Below are 21919 nucleotides of genomic sequence, written 5' to 3' on the forward strand. Positions count from 1 at the left end.
AGGTGTCCTTGCCCGTAGCAGGGGTTGGAACTGGATGGTCTTAAAGGTCCCTTCAACACAAACCATTCTATAATTCTATGGTTCTATATTCACTTTGAGATTTTATCTTTACTTGCCATACTGGATACACATCACAGCCTGGGAATAATAAAAAGTAGAATTTTAGGAATGAAAACCAGCAACGCGTCAAGTGTCATTTCTAAACAGAAGCTTTTAATAAAGTGCAGAATTTGTCCTGATATTCAACGTATGCTGGAAAGTTTGGCTGGTTAAAAGCTCAGAATGAAATGCAAAGCAGAACGTTTTCCTATTGAACAGAAACGCTATCAGCTTTTAGTAAATGCAACTGTAAGTCCCAAAGAAATAAAACAACTACGTGATATTTAGGTAATCATTCTTCAGAAGAATCACCCTCTGGCTTTTTCTTTTTTTGTAGTGCTCCCCTTGAGATCACGAGACATCAGAACAGTGAAGCTCCTCCCTCCATCCCTCCCCCAGACATCCCAATACAAAAGAAAACTTTCTGTGTTGGGGCTAGATAGGTAGGTAGGTCTTTGGAGCAGAATGGTGATGGTGAGAAAATGAAACTTTCTGTCTCTTGGAAGATAAGAGCTAGCTGAAATTAGCTGAAAGAAATCAGTCTGAAGGCTTTTTCTTTCAAAGGGGACATTGTAAGTGTTTTATTTCTGCTTAATATTGGTATACTCTGTGAAATATCCATTGCTAAATTTGTGAATTTAAATCTCTGTTTGTTTAAAATATTCTGGGGCTCTCAGTGTGTCTATGTGTATATGTATATATGTGTGTATATATATATATATATGTAAGAGCACATCTGATTTTAAGTCTTAGATGTAGCTTTGTTTTTAGTTTAAGGTAGAAAAAGAAAATCTGTTTTTAATGTAGAGCTGCTATCTTGCAGCAAACACACTGATATTCTTTCAACATTTATCATGTTTTACTAAATGTTAATGAAATTCTCATTCATTTCAGGCTGCTTTTTGTCTTTCTTTGCTACACTGATGTGCAGTGGTACTCCAATTGGCTTTGATTCTATCTAATCTGAGCTTTAATTACCTTCAGATAGTGCGATTTCTTTTCCTGCACAAATCTGAAATGTTTATATCCTGAAAATGCTGGTGAGTGATTTTTTTTTTCAAGATGGTTAAGTAATGCAAAATCTGACCCAATATCTGTTCCTGATTCTGGAACTGATGAGCAGATTTTATTATACTATATTGAAATTGCAAACACCTTCTATTTTATGTTTGTTTCAAAACAAACAAGTGAACAAACAGCCATCCACACATAATAACACAAGGTTTGTGTTGGGGAAAGCAGTTTGGAGAGAGTGGGGGACAAAGTGCTGGGTGGAGGAAGTGACCATGTATTTAAGAAACAGTGTGACTCCAATAAAATGTGTTGTATTTCCCATCTTGTTTTTAAAAAGGGATAAAATAAATCTGCTAAATCTTTTAACAATTATTGGTAGTTAGACAGAAGAAAACAGTAATCTGAGAGCAGATGTGTTTTGTCTGTGTTGCAGCTGAGTAGGTGATGGTGGCTTTTTGTGAGGTATTGTACAGCACAGAAAAGAGAGTTCTTAGCCTGTTTTTGTAGTGTTGTCACGAGCTGCTTTCTCTTTTATTTTCCTTGCAGTTCCTTGTTTCAAAACACATTTGAGTAGGTATGAAATAGTGTTTTGATTCCTTTTAAATTTTATTTGGTTTTGGAATGTTAGTAGTTATTTTTAATGGGGGGCATTCATTGCAGTATTCATCATAGAATCATAGAGTGGCTTGGGTTGAAAAAGAACTTAAAAGATCATCTAGTTTCAACCACCCTGCTGTGGGTAGGGTTGCCAACCACTGTAAATATTTTGTTTATTTTTCTGTTTGAAATACTTTGTTCTGGGGGTTTTGTTATTATGATTATCTGAACTGTGTTTATTAAAGTTTATTAAAATTTGATTTTGCACATTGTCACTTAAAATGGTGTATTGAAAAATACATAGATTTGCCCAAATATGTTTTTGGAAATACTGTCAATGAGTGCTGTAAAAGGTACACAGTCACAGAATCACAGAATTGTAGGGGCTGGAAGGGACCTCTAGAGGTCCAACCCTGCTGTTAAAAGTAGGTTCCATACAGCAGGGAGCACAGATAGGCATACAGGCAGGTCTTGATTATCTGCAGAGGAGACTCCACGGCTTCTCTGCTCAGGCTGTTCCAGCGCTGTGTCCCTCTTTTCAGCTGGCCACTGAAAAGAGACTGTCCTCATTGAGTCCTGCTCTTCAGATATTTATAAACAGTCATGCCATTTCCTGTCAGCCTTCTCTTCTCCACACTGAAGAGACCCAGGTCTCTCAGCCTTTCCTTGTAAGGGAGATGCTCCAGGCCCTCAGTCATCTGTATCACCCTCTGCTGGACTCCTGGACTCTTTCTATGAGAGCTCTGTCTTTTCTGAACAGAGGAGCTCAGAAGTGAACACATTAATCCAGAGGTGATCTCACTGAGGCAGAGTAAAGGGGAGAGAATCGCCTCCCTCAACTCGCTAGCCACTCTCTTTTTAATACACCCCACAAATCCCATTGGTTTCTAGGCCACAGGGGCACACTGCTGCCTCATGGCCAACCTGTTGTGCACCAGGACACCTGCATCCTTCTCAGCAGTGCTCCTTCCTAGCAGGTCAGCCCCTAACCTGTACAGGTGCACGTGGTTATTCCTCCCCACATGCAAAGCTCTACACTTGCTCTTGTTGAACATCATCAGGTTCCTCTCTGTGCAACTGTCCAGTCTGTCCAGGTAGAATAGGGCTCTGCAGAAGCATAGGTTTTAGTAGTTGCAGCCTTTTGATGGTTGGTCTCATTGTTAAGTATTGCTACATGTAATATTCTTTTTTTTATTTATTCATTTAAGGTACTTCTTGAACCTTTGTTAAACATGGAGTTATTTGATTTTGTGTAAAATTCCTCTCACAGTGAGACATTTTTATTCCTTCTGTGAAAGAATCTACTAAATGTGTATTAAAACCAAATTAGCAGGTAATTGCAGTTTATCATTTATTCGTTCATGTCCAGATGCTCACAGCAAATAATCAATGGGCTGTTACAGATGAAAGAGAAGACAGAAATACAGGCTTGAGGCAGAGTGGCTGGAGTCTTCCAGTCTTTGTGTAGAAGAAATGGACCTGGAAGCATTGATGGATGCTTGGCTGAACATGAGCCAGCAGTGTGCCCTGGGGGCCAAAAAGGCCAATGGCATTCTGGCTTGCATCAGAAAGGGTGTTGCCAGATGTCCCTCTGTAGCCAGCATTGATGAGGCCGCACCTCGGGTACAGCGTTCAGTCTTGGGCTCCTCACTGCAAAAAAGACATTGAGGCCCAGGAGCGTGTCCAGAGGAGGGCAACAAAGCTGTGAGGGGTCTGGAGCACAGCCCTTATGAGGAATGGCTGAGAGAGCTGGGATGTTTCAGTCTGGAGAAGAGGAGGCTCAGGGGAGACCTCATTGCTCTCTGTGACTACCTGAAGGGAGGTTGTAGTGAGCTGGGGGTCAGTCTCTTCTCTTGTGTAACTGGTGGTAGGACTAGAGGGAATGGCTTCAAGTTGCACCAGGGGAGATTCAGGCTGGACATTAAGAAATAATTCTCCTAAATAATGGTCAGGTTCTATAATGGGCTGCCCCAGGGAGGTGCTGAAGTCACCGACCTTGGAGGTGTTAGAGAACATTTAGATGTTGTGTTGAGAAACATGGTTTAGTGAGAACAGCTGATGATAGGTGGATGGTTGGACTGGATGATCTTGCAGGTCTTTTCCAACCTTGGTGATCCTATGATTCTATGAAATAATTTGAAGATCAGAATTGAATATTATACATGCTGGAAATAAGTTAAAAGACAAATGAGGACATCTTTATATTCCTACTAGTTTTCCTATTATACTTCAAGAACTCCTTCCATCAAAAACACCCTTTACTGAATTTGAGTGTGTATTTCATTCTGAAAGTCTAAATCTATTTCTTACTATCTGTAGTGATTAGTCATTACCCCAGTGAGCAGTTGTGAATTCTGTCTGTATTAATGATCTCATTTTTTGGCAGTACTTTGTCATTCTAGAAAACATTGTCCTGAAAGGAAAGTTTTTGTCTTAAAAATGTGTAATAGTTATTTGTAGTACAGTAGCACCCATGTGCTTGCTTTCTTTGATTACTTTTTTGTCTGTTCCTAATACTTTCCTATATACTTTCCATCAGTATATCTGGTATTCCTTGGGTTGTTGGTTGTTTTTGATTTTTTTTTTTTACATAAAAAGATCGTGTTACTTTTATAGTCATCAAAGTCAGCCTTGAGCCACTTTGGCTTACCTAAAACCATGATTAGTTTATTTACAATCAACTTCGTATTTTTCTCATCTTGAAAAAAAAGAAAGCACTTTCCAAGATAATCAGAAAAAAATGTTTATTTGATGGAATGTTTTTGAGTTCCTGACCCTGTAGGGTGTTATCCTTCAGTAACTGACATGTATCTATAACTATTACTTGCGGACCAATCTCTTTTGGACCAGAGATGTCTAAATATGTCATGGGATTTGCAATTTTGAGGTTGATTTGAATGGAAAATTCATATGTACTCTGCATTGGAAATCAATAGACGTGCATTCTAGTGTCATATTTACCTTTAGCAGCATGTTCTGGTCAGTGTGTGCTTAGAATTTCCCCCCCATTGGGTGTACACACTCTAGCCTATTCTCTGAGGTTCTAGAAGGAATCCCACCCACTAATGCTTTGTCATTACTTCTGTGAGCACGTGTTGTGTAGCTTCCCTCTCAGAACTGTTTGCTAGAGAGACCATTGCAAAGGCTGACATCATTTCTCAGGGCAACACAAATGCTTGGCAGACGATGGAAAGGCAGCATTTCTGTTGAACATTTCTAATTGCTTCTTGTCTATTTTCATACAGGATTTCCCAGAAGGAAGAAATAATTTATTTAATTTGTATTAGTTTGTGTATTGTTTTTTTTTTTTTTTTTTGTATTAATTTCTACTTATCAAGGGCTTTCTCTTCTAAACTATTTCAAGCACTGAAAACATATAGGAGGAAAATGGATCCCTTGTTTTGGCCACCAGAAACTATCAGCTTTCAGCGTTTCACTCCCAAGTCCTTAGCAGCAATTGAGAAAAAGATTGCTGAGAAAAAAGAGAAGCGAGCCAAACGTAAGCAGGAAACTACTGACCAAGAAGTTGAAGAGGAAAAACCAACTCCTCAGCTTGATCTGAAAACCTGTAAAAAGCTGCCATCTCTCTATGGTGATGTTCCTGTGGAGCTTATTGGGGAGCCCCTGGAAGATTTGGATCCATACTACAGTGATCACAGGGTTAAAGTTTAAAAAATCTTTTTTTTGTTAATTTGACTTAATTTTATCTGCTATACTCTCAATGAGAGATAATAAAAATTATATTCAGAAGTTGTGATTTTTTTGATTGCTCTGTAGACAGATCTTAGAACATTATTAGTATTTGTTGGGGTAGGTGTGCTAAACTGTATCCCTAACTATGTAACTACAAGGTATTTTTAAGGCCTGGTCAGTATTCAGAATTGATTATGGAAACAGAATACACTGGATAGATTTTGATCAAAAATAGGTTTTGAGATGACTAACTGATGTTCTGTTACTCAGAATAGTTTCTGTGAAGTATGCAAAGCTGAACTCAGTAGGTAATAATAGGTGGCCCTGACTTAACTACCAGTGCTTTTGCTTAATTACAAATATCAAATTAGGTGAGACATATTTGAAATGTTTCTGGTACTCTGTATAGCAAAAAGATGAATTTTCTTTAGGCTGTGTTAATTCTCTTTTACTTTGTGATGTCTCAGCTTTGTTTATTGCACAGTATTGACGCTGTGTATTTCATGCCACTGCAGAATGTTTTCTCTTGTTGGCTATAGGAATGAGATGCAGTAGATTCTCTTCCAAATTAAATGTCTATTGTATGGTTGTTTATTACTGAGGGAGTCTTGACCTGAAGAGCAAAACGTTCTGTCCAGTCTGATGTTGCTGTCTTTAATATATACCAGCAACTCATTGGAATGTGGTCATCTAATTGGAGAACATGCAGAAAGCTTTGGCATTATTGACAAAAAGGGCCTTCCAGTGACTTTTTTCTCAAAGTTATTAGAGTGTTAGTCTTGATGAAACAAATCTAAGGCTGATTCAACCAAAGCCATCTACTTAAATGTTAGTTAGCTGAGTTTTTTATTAAATACATTCAGTTTTTACTTCATCTGCCAATAGTACTGAGTTGCAACGGACCTTATGGTAGCTTGCAGGTAAGTTACATAGCATAGAAAATATTTCAAAACACTGTGTGTTGTTTTCTTTTTATATAGACTTTCATGGTAATCAGTAAAAGAAGGACTATTTTCCGGTTTACTGCCACACCTGCCCTGTGTGTTCTTGGCCCTTTTAATCCAATCAGAAAAGCAGCGATTAAAATTCTGATCCATATATATCCTTTTGTTGGGTTCTGTCATTTTAATTTTAGAATGTACAGTGCACGTTTCTGTGATTCTCCTCTTCATATAAACCAAACTGTGGCTTGATACTGAGAGAATTACTGAATCTTGTTCCAGAACAGCCAAAATATTTTTACGTGAGATTGCTGCATTGTAGTGTTAAAAAGCTTCTGTGTAAAGGGTTAGATTTGAAGATACTGTTATAAAACTTGATTTAAAGGCTACAGAATGATGGTTTAGCCCTTTTCCAGAACTTTTTGTGAATCTCCAGTATAGTGCTTAGAATTTTAGTTAAAACAAACCAGGGACTTCCTCATAATTAAAACATGGAGGATGGGAATTAGAGCAGTGATTTGCTGAAAAGAGTCTGGCGTTTCCCTAAAAAGGATAGTTCAAACTCAAGCTTATACAGCTCTGAGCACCCACTTCTCATTTATTTGGAAAAAGAAAAATATAGTTTGAGGGAAGTTAAAATACAAAGGCTTGCAGGTGCAGGACTGTAGACTGAATGGTTTCTGTTCTTCCTGCTGGATGTCTGTTTTCCTTTAGATTTATTAATTTGTGGGAATAGATCCCTCTCTGGGAACATGTGGCTGACTTTGAATGCATAGTCATGCCATTGGAGATCACTAAATTTGTTAAGTAAAGAAAAAAAGAAAGAAGTATGTTATTAGGTGATTACTGAGCTTTCATGAAAGGGTATTTTTTCTTATGTATGTTTTCATCACCCACCAAATAATATGAGAAGGGTTTCTGAACTCATGGTACTCATTGTAAGAACGCATATGCAGACTCAGTTTCCAAGAACAGTGGTAATTGATAATTAACCTTTTTCCTCTGTTTTTTCTAGGCTTTCTTAAGAAACCCTGGTTACTGTGGGGTTGTGGCCCATTTCTCTTTATTCCATGTTCCTGCTTGCAAAAAATTGAGGTTTCCAAAATTTCAAGAAATACTGAACAGCAGAAAACTCTCAATCTGTTTTTTTCCCCATTTTATTTATGATCCTTATCTCTTTCAGCAGCTCTGACTGACCATTTATGTCCACTTGGAATTTTCAATTAATGTCCTATATTCCAAAACTGTCTCAGCTTGTAGAGAATTTCCTATTATTTTTACAACATGAGGTTTACACAGCTGAGCAGAAATTGGATCTGAACTGATTTCTATGAATTATGTGTGAGAAGTTGTGTATATTAGAAACCAAAGCAGTTATTTGAATATCTGCATGGGTTTTGTTTATAAATTAGCAATTTTCCTGTACTTCACTGTGTTATAATGCAGCTCTTTTTCCTTAACTTAACATTCACATTATTTGTTGGCTTTATTACGTGTACTGTGATACTCAATTGTGCTTCCATGGCTTTAAATAACCTTCCACCACAGCTCAATGGGACTGAGTAAGTATCTCAGTTGGCTTTTCTTCCCTCTAGGGAAATTTAACGTGCAAGACTGAAGAAGGTTAAATAATGTGGTGAGCTAATTCTGGGGTTTGAAAATCCTCAGACAGACCTCTGAGGAAGAATTGGGATTACTGTGGTATCGGTCAGTCTTTGTGGAGCTTCAGCCTTTTTTCTTAGAGGCATGCATACGTGTATGCACTTGGTATTGGCTATTTGTGCTGTCTGATGTAATGTAGGAGATTGGCCCATTTTTCCTTTGAAGGATTCAGCCTTTTAGTTAAGTTGTACAGCATGATTCTGACTTGCAGGATCGAATGAGATAGAATTGGATAAAATAGACAACCCAAGTGGTGTCAGTGTTTCCTCATAGGACATGCCTTCCAGCTCTTTTACATCATTTGTTGCCCTCCTCTGCAAGTTTCCAAGATGCCCCCTGTTCAGCTGTTCACATTAGGAAGCCATCTGTTTATACTGTCTTGTTACCTTTGGTAATTGTGCCATATATCCAGCTTAACTTGAGTGAATGTTCTGGAATTAAAACTTGAAAATGTGCCTGTGGCATCAGAGGTTCCATATTTTTAATTGCTCATATTTTGAGATAAGCACAGTTATAATAATTGCTTAGTTTTACGTGGAGTTCATTTTAGGTACAGAATTTTTACTGCTACTGTTCTGCCAAAATGTTAAGGCTTTAGTATTTTCTGTCCTGTTTATAACATAAACATGGACTTCCATAATATTTCATAAGGAAATGAACTACTTCTCATCCGGAAATAGTATGATACATTTACATGAACATTTGTAATCATAGTTATACATGGAAATTGCACTAATATTCAGGAGGACATCTTTTTATACTCGTGATGTCTTTCTGAAAGAGACCTATGCTATTGATTTTACTTTTGTTTCCATATTGTAGTTGAATCACAGAAAAGATAGAATGTCCCTGTACGTGTTTCAATCTCATTTATGTTTTTCTTCATCCTTGATATATGCTTTCCTTCTCAGACATCTCTTTACTGCCATATATACTGGTGAAATATTGATAAAAGTAGTAGCTAGAGGATTGGTTTGGAATGAATTTACCTTTCTTCGAGATCCATGGAACGTTCTGGATTTTGTTGTTCTTGTAGTGACGTAAGTAAAGCTCAATTTTTCTATCACACTTAAAGGGACAATGATATACTATTTGATGCTCCGAAGTTCTTTGTAGTAGTTGACGTTCTACAGTCTCAAAAGTTACTCTGAGTTACCCCCTGTATATCTGCTGCCCAGTGAGAGAAAAATAGTCAAAGGCTTTAAAACGAGACCTAAATGCAAAAAACTCCTTTTTTGAGTTGCCTTGCATTTGCTTGCTGGCTTCCTGTGTTAACACAGTTAATAGAACTTTTCTCAATGCAGTGCATTCTTCATTTTCTTTTAAGAGCTTTCTGCATAGATGGCCAAAACCAAGCATGCCTTATGTTATCTTATTTATTCTTCTCTGGATCAGATGAAGCTCATTTGAGAAGGATTCGAAGGACATCACAACATGTTGAATGACGTGCTGATAAGTAACAGATGAATCTATGTAATATAAATTGCTGCTCAAGGAAAAACAGACCTAGCTTTACATATGCAGCTGGGAGGCCCGAAATAGATTTCATTAGTTGGTGGAAATATTTGGAATTGAAATCCGGTTAAAACACTACTCTGTGTGCAATAATGGTCAGAGAATAAAGAAGAAAATCAAGACATCAATGACAAGAAATAAAAGTGGAACATGAAGTTAATCCATACAGAAATCTGTATGATTTTTTCAGTCAGAAGTCAGAATTTGCATCTCAGATGCAGAACATTAATCTTGAAAGCACAATAGTCTTACAGCAGTGAACAGATGCACTCTGAGTCTCAGAGTTTTCAAAGCTTTCTTTGCCTTTTAGCATTGCTGAATATGTTTCAGTTGGTTTTTTGTTTGTTTGTTTTTAATTTATTAGGGTAATGTAGATTGAAAGGGACCTTTAGGAAATCATGTGGTCCAGAAGCAGAGTTAATTTAAATTAGGTTGCTCCAGATCTTGTCCAGTCAAGTACTGATTTCTGTAAGGGTGGAGATTTGGTAAACCTCCCACATAACCCATCCCAATTGCATTTTGATTTTTTTTCTCCCAAATACCTAATTGGAATGTTTCATGTAGCAGTTTGTCTGCCGTCTCTCATCATTTCATGGTAAGCTTCCAGCAACAGTACAACTCCAAATTCAGCTGAACTTTGTTTTCTCCTTCACCTTTCCTACACATCCTTTTAAAATACATTAGTCAAGACTACCCTCTTGAGATAAGCAGATCTTCTGCTGCACTTGCTTTATTGTCTGCAGAGTGAAGCATGTTGTTCTTGTGCTTTGAAGAAAATATCCTTAAAGATCAAACTTGCTGTTTGAGGGGCTGCCTTTCCCTTTGAGGCAATTTCTCCAGGCTCCTGCCAAACAATTCTCTGAACACACTGTTGTCTGTTGAACACAACGAGTCTGTTGTCTCAAAGTTCAGGATTTTATCTTCCTGTTTGTCTTGCTTACTGCTCCAAGGGTCTTTAAACTTACAGAATCTAATGGGGTCTGTAACAAGGGCAGCTTGGAACTGTCATATGCATGGCTGGGTTTCCCTTGAGAGTAACAAGTTACGTACTCAGATGTCATAACATACAATCTACAAACCTCTAAGGATTTTATACTGAAGCAATTTACACAATCAGTACCTATCAAGTAGTCCACCAGCTTTTTGTGCAATTATGTTTTGCAGTCTTGCCTTGCTGCACATACTCCTGATTCATTTGTATTCAAGTAGCTATAAGCACTTCTCAATACATTACGAGTAGTAGTTGGAAATGAACGGGACAGTAAGTACTTCAGGTACCTTCATCTTACAGGCTAGGCAAAGCTGTAGTGACCTGATCTGATGCTGACAGAAGTCATGCTTTGAGTGAGTAGCTGCCTAGGTTATCCCCAGAGTTCCTTTCCAACCAATGTTTCTCAGATTCTGTTACTGAGGCTTTGTGTTTTGAGGAATTCAGTTGCCAGTTATGGTCTCATATAAGGAAGAGTCACAGTATCTATTCTTACATGAAGAATGCCTTGCAAAATAGTAGGTAACCATTTGGAGTGTTGTGTAGAATATGCAGCTCTTAAAGTACTCATTTTCTGAATTTTCCAAATTGTTGAAAAAATTAAATGGAAAATGGTTTCTGTATTCAAGTTTTTAATTGACTGTCAAATGAAAGTTACATGCAGTACAGAATTAACATGTTGTACATCTAATTTTGCTCAACTCCCTTTCCATAAAGTGTATATCACATAGTTTTATGAGATAGTTGCAATATCTGCGTTCACTTTAGTAGGTTGTTGCAGTATGTAGCATTCTGAATTGGTCAGTTTGAAATGATGTGATTACAACATTAAAAATCTTACATTTATTGACATTTTTGTGGATAAATGTTTCAAGATTTAAGCATCCAAATTCCAGGAAGAAAAACTTGCTGTGTTTCAAGTGGCACTGTTCAAAATGCTCATTTTACAACAATCCTTATAAATGAATTTAGATTCCAAACTTCAGACTTCTAATTTAGGATATATTTGACCTTTTTCTTATCTTTATTTTATAATTACTGTAATCTCTTTGTTCACACTTTATGAAAAGATGGTTCTTTGTCATTCAGTTGCATGATGGTTTAATTTTATAGGTACGTTAGTATCTGTACTACATCAGGCAATGTTTCAGCTCTTCGGACTTTCAGAGTACTGAGGACTTTGAAGGCTATTTCAGTAATACCAGGTAAGGAGCAGCATGTATTACTAATCATCTTTTTATTTCAGCAGAGATCTACTAATTCCTCTCCTGTTCATAAAGCATATATTCACAAAGGTTGAAAAAGATGTACAGGATCATTCAGTCCAACCATCCACTTATCACCAGTAGTTCCCACTAAATCTTGTCCCCCAGTACAACATCTAAACGTCTCTTGAACACCTCCAAGGCTGTGTTATATGGTCACTTTTTGTGACAGCTGACGTGGTCCCAAGATGTGACTGTTATGTGTGTAGGAACTTTCAGCAGCATCCTAGCAGAATATGTTTCTTTCATTCCTACTTTTTGCCCTAGGCAAATTTTTCAATTTCTTCTTTTTCTGTAGCATTAGTGATGCTCACTGTTTTTTACTGATGTCTTTTCTGAACAGTGCATCCTATCTAGTTTCTTGACTTAACATAATAATTGCTATAGCAGCATATTTCTGGTTTCATGTTACACTTCATTAGCTTAAGCTGCTGTGATTACTTTCCCAGAATGTTGGCTTCACTATATTTAAGAATTTCATTTCATAAGAGGTTGTTTAGTTGGCATCTTGAGCTAGATGGCATCTTAAACTTTAATATTAAAGTTAGAAGATCAGTTTTAATATCAATCAGGAAGTTTAAGTAAGAAAATACATTGCTCATATTTACCTCAATAATGTGAAGCTACAATATCACTTACTCTGATTTGTTTTTAACTCACTCAGACTGTTGTCATGCAGCAGCGTTGTTACATTCCTCTTCTCATGATGCATATTATTAAATCTTATTTTTCTAGGTCTGAAAGTCATTGTGAATTCACTGATTGAATCTGTTAAGAAACTTACTGATGTGTTGATCTTGACTGTTTTTTGCTTGAGTATATTTGCGCTAATAGGCCTGCAGCTTTTTATGGGCAATTTGAGAAATAAATGTGTCCTCTTGAATGCTTCATACGACGACACATTATGTAAGGATGCCAAGATATATGACAGAGATAAAGCAGGTAAATTCTTCTTATACATCATCGTTTATCTTCCTACATCAGACTTGTTTTTAACGCAAGTGCTACCAAAAAGTTGCATGTGTCTCTCACCAGAAGGTGCTTGCACATGTAGTGATGTGAAATCTCTGTAACAGCTAAATGTGAAATTAGTGAGTCTAATATTTAAGGAAAGGTTAGCAGTCTGTGTGATAGCACAGAACGTGTTTTCTGTAAGCACTTCCTTTTTTACCTCTGCCTATTGCATGGGGGTACTTTTTATTTAGAGGAATTGCACTCGAATATATTTTAACATAGACTGTGTTTTTCAGGGATTTTGTCTACTTCTTTTAGGCACTCTTATTTTTACACAGATGAATAAAATCTTACAATAAATATGTATATTTATATATCTATTTAAATTCCCATACCTATGAACAGATTTGCAGAGAAACAACCCTAATATGTCTTTCACTGGGGTTTCGTATGTTAGGCCATCATTTACAGTGCAGTGATGTATGGCTTACTATCTGTATGTGGTAGGAACTTAGTATGTGAACAGCCACTGGGACCTGAAGAAGCTTAAGGCAACAACTGAGTTAAAGATCCTTTTTTTTTTTAACTAGATATCTGTGCCAGAATGAGTGGATCTTCTGATGTATTGCTCTGTGCAAATATTTCGTAAGTGGAATAGTTTCAGTACTTCCTTGTTTTCCCCTCTAAATCTATTTTGGTTTTATTTTTGGCATGAGGAAATGCTGATGATTTTTCAGAAAGATGAATTTTTTGTCTTAATTCAATAAAAATCATATTTAATCTCAGAGAACAAATGAATGGAAATACTAGGATGTCCACAATTATAGATATGCTTTGTTGCTAACCACTGATAAAATAATTGGTAGTGCAGAATATGAAATAAAATAGGAAGGGAGCAGGTCAGTAAAGAATGTGGCATATTAACAAGCTATGTTCATCCTGGTGAATTATTTATATGTAAGCAGAGTTTTATATACTCTTCTTTCTATGTATCCCATCCAAGAGGAGAGTTGCTGTCGAGTCAAGACTGTACCACAAATCTTTGACAAGTCAAATGATTTTCCAGGATTGTCTGATATGAATTAGCCCATCTAGAATTATAGAATGGCTTATGTTGGAAGGGGACATAAGGGTCATTGAATTCCATCCCCCTCCCCTGGGCTGTTTGCACCCTACTGAATCAGGCTGCCCAGGGCTTCATCCAGCCTAGATTCCTTCAGGAATGGGGCACACACAGTTTATCTGGGCAGAAGTGCTAGTTACACCTTTCTAGCAGAATTGTACTTGGAATTAATGAAATTGAACTTTCAGATGAGCTGAACAAATCTGTGCATGAACAAATTAATTGTGAACTAGAGTTTGTTACGGTACGTTCTAATACTCCAATCTTAAATACTGTTCTCTTTTTTTATTTAGAGGAGAGTGCCCTGAGAACTATACATGTAGGAAGATTGGGAACAATCCTGACTTTGGCTACACAAGTTTTGATCATTTTGGCTGGGCTTTCCTTTCTTTATTCCGTCTGATGACACAGGATTCCTGGGAGCGTCTGTACAGACAAGTAGTTACTTTTTTTACCTGCTGTGTTGGCTTTAGACATGAAGTTCAGAGGTTCATGTCCAGTAGAAAAAATCTGCACCTATTTTAACATTACTGATAGAAAGCTTGTTTTAAAATCAATATTAAGGAAAAAGCTTCAGTTGGCTAAGCTGTACCACCTTATGCAAGTGCCGTTGAATGGCAGCGTTCTTAACATGAGCACTCATAGTTTTGTTGGAGAACGCACTTAGGACAGTGATCAGTACTTAAGTATGTTAATCATGTAATTAGTGAAGGACTGGGGATATATGATAGGTCCAGCTGGTGAGTTCACTCCTGCTGAAAGGGCTACAAGGACTTACATACTCTGTCTCTCTCAAAATCCCAACTCTTCATCAAACCTTTTGACTCAGAACAAGCACATTTAGATTTCAAGGCCATATTTTGATAACTGGGACAAACAGAGCCTTTTATGTTTTATTTTGTAACTTAAGTTCTGTTTTTGACATATCTATCTGGATCCCTTATATCTATGTAGTGTCTGTGCTACAGTGGAATTATCTTCTGCCTTCTTCTGTAGTTTTCGTATGCCTTGCTTTAACTTCTGTCCAGTAACTTTTATTAACATATATATATATATTTTTTATGGGTATGTCTGCAGATGACACCAACGTGGATAGGACTGTTGATGATAGTAAGGCTTAGCAGAAGAGATCTGGGTAGGATAGATTGATGGGTGGCATGCAGTCCCATGACATTCAGCAAGATCCAATGCCAGGTTCTGCACTTCAATCACAACTCCATTTCGCAGTATGGAAGGTTGCCAATTATTAAGTCATGTGGAGGTGATGGTAAACTGCCAGCTGAAAACGAGCTAGCAATGTGCTCAGTTGGCCAAGAAGGCCAATGGCATCCTGGTTTGTGCTAAAATTAGTGCAGTCACAAGATCAGGAGGTGATTGTCCCTCTCTACTGGCACTGGTGAGGCTATACCTCAGGCTTTGGGCCCCTCACTACAAGAATACCAAATTGCTCAAGCATGTCCAGAGAAGAGCAAGAAAGTTGAGGAAGGGACTAGAAAGCAAGACTTAAGAGGAGGGTCTGGAGGAACTGGGCTGGTTTAGTGTGGAGAAAAGGAAGTTGAGGGTAGACCTTGTCGCTCTCCACGTCTCTGAAAGGAGGTTGTAGCGAGATAGGGGTTGATAGGACAATCAGTTGTTAATTTCTAATTCTATTGCAGGTGTTTGTTTTTTAAGGATCTGTCATGACCTTTCCTTTTTTCCTCACAGACTATTCGCTCCTCTGGAAAGAGCTACATTTTATTTTTTATAGCTGTGATCTTTTTATGTTCATTTTATCTCTTCAATCTGATATTGGCTGTCGTAACTATGGCATATGAAGAGCAAAACAAAGCTACTCTTGCTGAAACACAGGCAAAGGAAAAATTACTTCAGGATGCTAAAAAAATTCTAGAGAAAGAAAAGGTTTGTACATTGTTATATATAATATGTAGTGAAATAAATCTTTTCTTATATACTTGGATATAACAAATTCTTTTTCTCTACTAATGCATAGTCTGACACATGAAGTACAGGCAGAGATACATGCATCCATGAGAAAAGTTGCCATTTCTTTAATTTCTTGAGATCAGTGTTGGAATGCAGGTGGATTTCAGGATTGTGTAAGAATACCAGCTATCTGAGAGACACTGTTTACTTAGTGTTTACTTAGGCTTACTAAAGAAAGGGTTAATATTATAGGGTTTAGTTTGAACTCTTGATTCTTCTATTGTTGTTATGTTCAAGGTCCAAAGTGAGAAAAGGGAGGATAAAACAGCATGCCTTAATATTCTGTAATTCAGATGTGAAATACAATATCTAAAGCAGCAGGGACAAGCTTCAATTATGGTAGCTGAGAAGAAACCCTACTTTTATTTTTCAGTCATACTAGTATTATTCTGTATTCCTATCTCTTTACAATATTTTGATATTTGAAATGTAAAAAATGTTAATGCAGAACATGAAGATATAGTAATTGATACGAGACATTGAGGGGCACTGAGGGATTATTGGGCATGATAGTAGATGGTTGGACTTGGTGATCTTAGTGGTCTTTTCCAACCTTAATGATTTTATGGTTCTGTGCTAATTATACAGTGTGTGATCGTAGTCTATTTATTTGCCTTGTAATAGTAGTTAAACCTTTTGTTGCTTCATTTACAGATGTTGTCTGCTGGAGACTGTAATAAAGCCTCACATGTTGGATCTGAAATGTCAGTTGCTGGCTTAGAAAACTCACAAGAAAAAGAAACGAAAGGAGAAAAACCTATTTCAAGACAAAGTTTAATTGTTGTTGATCAGAGTAATGAGGAAAGTATATTTCATTCACAGCCTGGTCATTGCCACAAGAAGCTGGTAAGCATGCAGAATACAGGGTGTATCCATAGAGTCATAGAATGGCCTGGGTTGAAAAGGACCTCAATGATCATTTAGTTTCAACCCCCTGCCATGGGTAGGGTCACCATCCTCGAGAGCAGGCTGCCCAGAGCCACATCCAGCCTTGTCTTGAATGCCTCCGGGTCTGGGGCATCCTCAGCCTCTTTGGGCAATCTATTCCAGTGCATCACCACTCTCTGAGTGTGAAAAACTTCCTTCCAACATCCAACCTAAATCTCCCCTGCCTTAGTTCAAAATCCCATTCTCCTATCACTATCGACCCGTGTAAACTGTTGTTCCCCGTCCTGTTGATGTGCTCCCTTCAAGAACTGGAAAGCCACAGCGAGGTCTCCCCGGAGCGTTCTCCTCCTTCTCCAAGCTGAACAGGCCCAGTTCCCTCAACCTTTCCTCATAGGAGAGATGCTCCATCCCTCTAACCATCTCAGTGATTCTCCTATGGACCTGTTCCAGGAGCTCTGCATCTTGTGCTGGAGGCCCCAGGCATGGATGCAATCAACAGTCCATATGGGGTCTCACAAGAGCTGAGCAGAGGGCGACAATCATCTCACCTCTCCCTGCTGGCCACCCCTTTTTTATGCAGCCCAGGATATCATTGGCCCTCCAGGCTGCAAGTGCACACTGCTGGCTCATCTCCAACTTCTTGTCCACCAGGACCCCCGCGTCCTTCTCCACAGGGCTGCTCTCCAGGAGTTCTTCCCAGTTTGTATGAATTCCTGGGATTGCCCCATCCCAGGAGCAACACCTTGCACTTGGCTTTGTTGAACATTATTACATTCACATAGGCCCACTTCTCCAGCCTGTCCAGGTCCTCTCTTTCTTGGCTTCTCTTCCTTCCATAGGCACCTACCTATGTAACCTATTGTAGGGTACCTGCTTTAGCAGGAGGGTTGAACTTCATGGTCTCCTGAGATCCATTCAAACCCCTGCAACTCTGGGATTCTGTAATCCACGACTGTAAGACAGCAACATTTTGTTTCTTATTATTGCAACCCTCTAGTTGTGCAACCTCTGCTAAAACTGAGGACTCTTCAGCATACACTTTACTTCTAATCATACGAATAGGCTACAGATACCAAAATGGAAGTGGATCAGGTAGAAAACTTTAGTGAAGAACATCATCAATTCCATGAGAACTTGAAGGACTGTCTTTCCAAAGCCTATTCCCATTTTAAATACAGGTTTCTCAGAGGACTTCCCATCACCAAGTGTTTAGTTTTCTGAAAAATAGATGAGCAATGGTGAATGGCTTAGTGTTGACAGATGTTCTTAACCTTTCTAAATACACATACTCGGAAAGATTGTGAATGGACAGAAATGTCAGAAAGAAGACTGGGAACTTCAGGCAGGCAGGCACATGGATTTTTAGAGGTTTCTCAATATTAAAAATATTGCAAAAGTGAACATTACAGAAGGGAACCTATCATTGCAGAATGAAATGAAAGGACAAGTTGCCCTAGTAACTTGAATGTGATTAGAACGATCTAATTGTTTCTTTTTAGATCCAGAAAAAAAAAATGGAGACTGAAGAAATGAGCCTCTTAGCACTCTATTACAAATTCATTTCACATGTCTATTTTATGACTGTTCTACCAGCTAAGTTTTGCTTAGCTTTGAAGTCATTAAAATACTGAAGAACAAAAGGAAATTAGTTAATGGTAAACCCCTAGGGCTAAGGATATCAGTTTAATTCTCTGAATAACAGTTTTGTGGGATTGAAGAATCTTATGGTGAAAGTCTGAAGTAATGATACTGCATATCTTTAGTTACATATTCTCCCATTAAAAAGAAGTTACATGAATTATTGTGCAGAAAGTGAATACTAAGACTGTACACTGTGATGTGGCTGGTCAGTAACTCTTTACTAGCTGATAGCTGTAACTCCATCCTCCCTAATACTAGAATCTTCCATTTTTCTGGTTTTCTCTAACTCAGAGATTCCCACCTATTCTTTGTAACCTGTTCTACAATGGTTTAGTCTTTAAAAATTGTATATGCACAGGGGGCATGTGTACATAGTTAATGTCAGGAGCCTAATCTTTCACTGTTATTTGTATTTTCAAAGATGCAGGTGTTGACCTGGCTGTTCCTCATGTGCATCAGGAACGCTGAGGTCAGCATTGTGGAACTTTTCATGAAAAGTTGTCCCATTCCTAGTTTTAAGCAGTTTAATACTAATGTAGTTCTTGATGGGCTTAGAAGGGATGAGAAAAACAATAATTTTGACTCCCTGAATAGTTGCTATTTATCATTTATTAGGAATAGTTAAATAACCAATTATTCAAACTGGTCTTCATTCTTCTTTTTGTGCATTTCTGCTGTCTTTCTCAGGAGAGTTTGGAATATTTTTTTTCCTCTCCTGTTAAGAATTCTTTCTTATATGCATTTTATAATGGCAAAATTAATGTTTGTTATGTTTTCTTTTCAGAAAGAAACAACTAGTAGTGTTTTTAATGAAATACCCTTGTCTTCACATGATATTCTTTTTGTTTTGCCTTCCATTCCTTCAGCAAGGTAAGGCTTCATTACCTTCAAAAACTGGAGTACTGTGTCCAGTTCTGGGCTCCCCAGTACAAAAAAAGACAGGGATCTCCTGGAAAGAGTTCAGTGAAGGGCCACAAAGATGATAAAGGTGTGGAACACCTCCATTGTGAGGAAAGGCTGAGAGAGCTGGGGCTGTTCAGCCTTGAGAAAACTCAGGGGATCTGATCCACATCTATAAATATATAAGGAGCAGGAGGCACAGGGACGAGGCCGGACTCTTCTCAGCAGTGTGTGGTGATAGGACGAGAGGAAATGGCCACAAACTGAAGCATAGGAAGTTCTGCACAAATGTGCGTGGGAACTTCTTCACAGTGCAGTGATGGAGCACTGGAGCTGCACACAGAGGTGGTGGATCTCCTTCTCTGGAGATGTTCAGGACACAGGCCTACCTGTGCAAGCTGGGCTGGGGTGCTGCTTTGGCAGGGGGTTGGACTCGATGATCTCTGGAGGTCCCTTTCAACCCCTACAGATTTGTGATTCTGTGAAAACAAATTTAAAACACATTAACTGTACTTTTATCTTATGCTGTAATTAGTTTTCTATTTGCATAATTTATTCATATTCTCTTGTTATGCTGTCTTCTGTTGTCTTCATAACCAAAGAGGCAGATCCTGTTGTCTTATGAGTTGTCAATGGACACCATTAACGATCCTTACCGGAGACAGAGGTTAATGAGTGCAGCCAATGTTATTACAGATAACTTGGGTAAGTCACTAATTCTTCAATGTTTTTTCTATTGTGATTGTGTAACTTGACCTAAGAGAGCAAAATGGCACGAAGAATTGATATTAATAGTCACTAGAAGAAATTAAAATGTAATTTTCAGTGAAATTAATATTCTCAGGCCTCGCCTAACTGCAGCTGTAACTTGAAATTGCCAAGCCAGAATCACAACTTCTTGCTTTGTACAATACAGTCACTGGGATTTATGGGTGAGGGGAGAGCAGTGCTGTCACCTACATTGTCTTTAGCAAGGTTTTTTGCAGTATTTTTGTATCTGTTGGGATGTTATGGTCAGTGTGGGCGAGCAGCCAGCTAGCCAGAGAACTGCCTGGGTTCTTGGACTTTGAGAGTGGTGGACATGATGTATTGTGCTTTGGATTAGGTAGCAAATGGAGTACCATGGAGTTATAGCTTAGAATCCTTTCTGTCCTACTGTCTTCATCGGTGACCTGGAGGAGAAAACGGAGCACTTACGGTTAAAATTCACAGATGACACTGAACTGGGGGAGGCTGACTGATACATGTGGGGTGAGGGGCCTAGGCAGACTGATGGAACAGGCCAACAGGAACCTTACAAAAATTTAACAAGGAAATGCTTCTACATGAATGCAAGAACCTCTTGCAACAATATAAACTGGGAGCTGGCTGACTGCTTGGGAAAGCAGCTCTGCAGAACAAGCCCTTGGAGTCCTTTTGAGCAGCAAGCTGAGCAGCAGTGGCTAACAGCATCCTAGACTATATTAAAGGAAGCATAGCCAGGAGACTGGAGAAAGTTATTATTACCCTTAATTAAACACTTCTTAGACCACATACTGTGCCCAGTTTTGATCCCCTTCTTCATGGGGAATGCCTTGAAGAACCAGCTTATGTACAGCAGAGTGCCACTAATACATCAGGGGGCTGGAACACTTGCTCTGGGCTGAGCTGATTCAGCATGGAGAAGTGGTTTTCAGGGAAAGTTTATTATCTGTTTTATAGAATGTGGGACAGCATTTTGAAGAAGGTGGAAGTAGGCTCTGCTTTGCATCTGTGACCTTGAGAGTACAACTGACAGAAAATAAGCTGTATGTTTCCAAAGAGAAAGAAGCTGTAGATATCCCAAGAGACAGCTAAGTTCCTTAGAGCAATGAGTAATGTCACCTGTTCCTGTAATCACAGGAAGAGGTCACATTTATCTTTTAATCATGCCATTTTCCTCAGAAGATAGGTGAAGTGTGAAAATAAGTATCAGTGATTGTCTTTTTCTTCATACTGTGAAATTCCACATAAGATTATTCATATGTTACTTTCATCATTTAGAGCTGCAAGGTTCAAAGCTGAGATTCACTTCAACTTGGAAACGTCGTGCTCAAAAATATCTAATTTGGGACTGTTGCCCATTCTGGAGAGCAGTCAAAGGGAAGGTGCAGTTGATAGCTTTGGATCCACTCGTTGATCTCATAATCATGATTTGCATTATAGTGAATACTTTCTTCATGGCTTTGGAGCACCCTGGCATGTCAGAATATGAAAAAAATTTGATTTATATAAGTGACAAGGTAAGTTAGGTCAACCTTAGAGTGAATATGGATTTACAGCTCCAGACTGACTGGGACAGTGTCATAAAGAGACATAAATTTTCAGTGACTTTATGGTGAACTTCTTTTTCCAGGTCTTCACCCTGATTTTTGCAGCAGAAATGGTCTTGAAAATCATCGCTCTAGATCCATACTACTACTTTCAGCAAAAATGGAATATTTTTGATAGTGTGGTTGTCATGATTGGCCTCATAAGCTTTGATACAAATCTGTCATTTTTCAGGCTGGTAATTATGTCTCTATTCTTTTTTAGAAGTATTTATATTTTTGTATAGATTCGTGGAAATGTTACACTAAATACACTCAAATTATTTTACAGTTCTCTTTTTAAATGAATAGTAAGCCAGCATTAATGT

The 21919-nt window shown here is 38.2% G+C and overlaps 1 protein-coding gene across 1 annotated transcript in view; it reads left to right on the forward strand.

Annotated features, from left to right (window-relative positions):
• The first annotated feature begins 5097 nt into the window (after positions 1–5097).
• LOC136053967 (sodium channel protein type 5 subunit alpha-like) overlaps positions 5098–21919 on the forward strand; it is a 36062-nt gene continuing 19240 nt past the window's right edge. Inside the window, exons 1-13 of the mRNA XM_065744975.1 lie at positions 5098–5370; positions 6384–6502; positions 7817–7906; positions 8918–9046; positions 11623–11714; positions 12510–12716; positions 13319–13373; positions 14145–14289; positions 15556–15750; positions 16489–16680; positions 19866–19968; positions 21286–21524; positions 21638–21790. Of these exons, the coding sequence (XP_065601047.1) occupies positions 5098–5370; positions 6384–6502; positions 7817–7906; positions 8918–9046; positions 11623–11714; positions 12510–12716; positions 13319–13373; positions 14145–14289; positions 15556–15750; positions 16489–16680; positions 19866–19968; positions 21286–21524; positions 21638–21790 (1992 nt within the window). The remainder of the gene's footprint in view (positions 5371–6383; positions 6503–7816; positions 7907–8917; positions 9047–11622; positions 11715–12509; positions 12717–13318; positions 13374–14144; positions 14290–15555; positions 15751–16488; positions 16681–19865; positions 19969–21285; positions 21525–21637; positions 21791–21919) is intronic.

Source organism: Cyrtonyx montezumae, unplaced genomic scaffold, assembly GCF_038088225.1.
Source record: "Cyrtonyx montezumae isolate F1298 unplaced genomic scaffold, pur_monq_1.0 scaffold_32, whole genome shotgun sequence".
Taxonomy (NCBI): domain Eukaryota; kingdom Metazoa; phylum Chordata; class Aves; order Galliformes; family Odontophoridae; genus Cyrtonyx; species Cyrtonyx montezumae.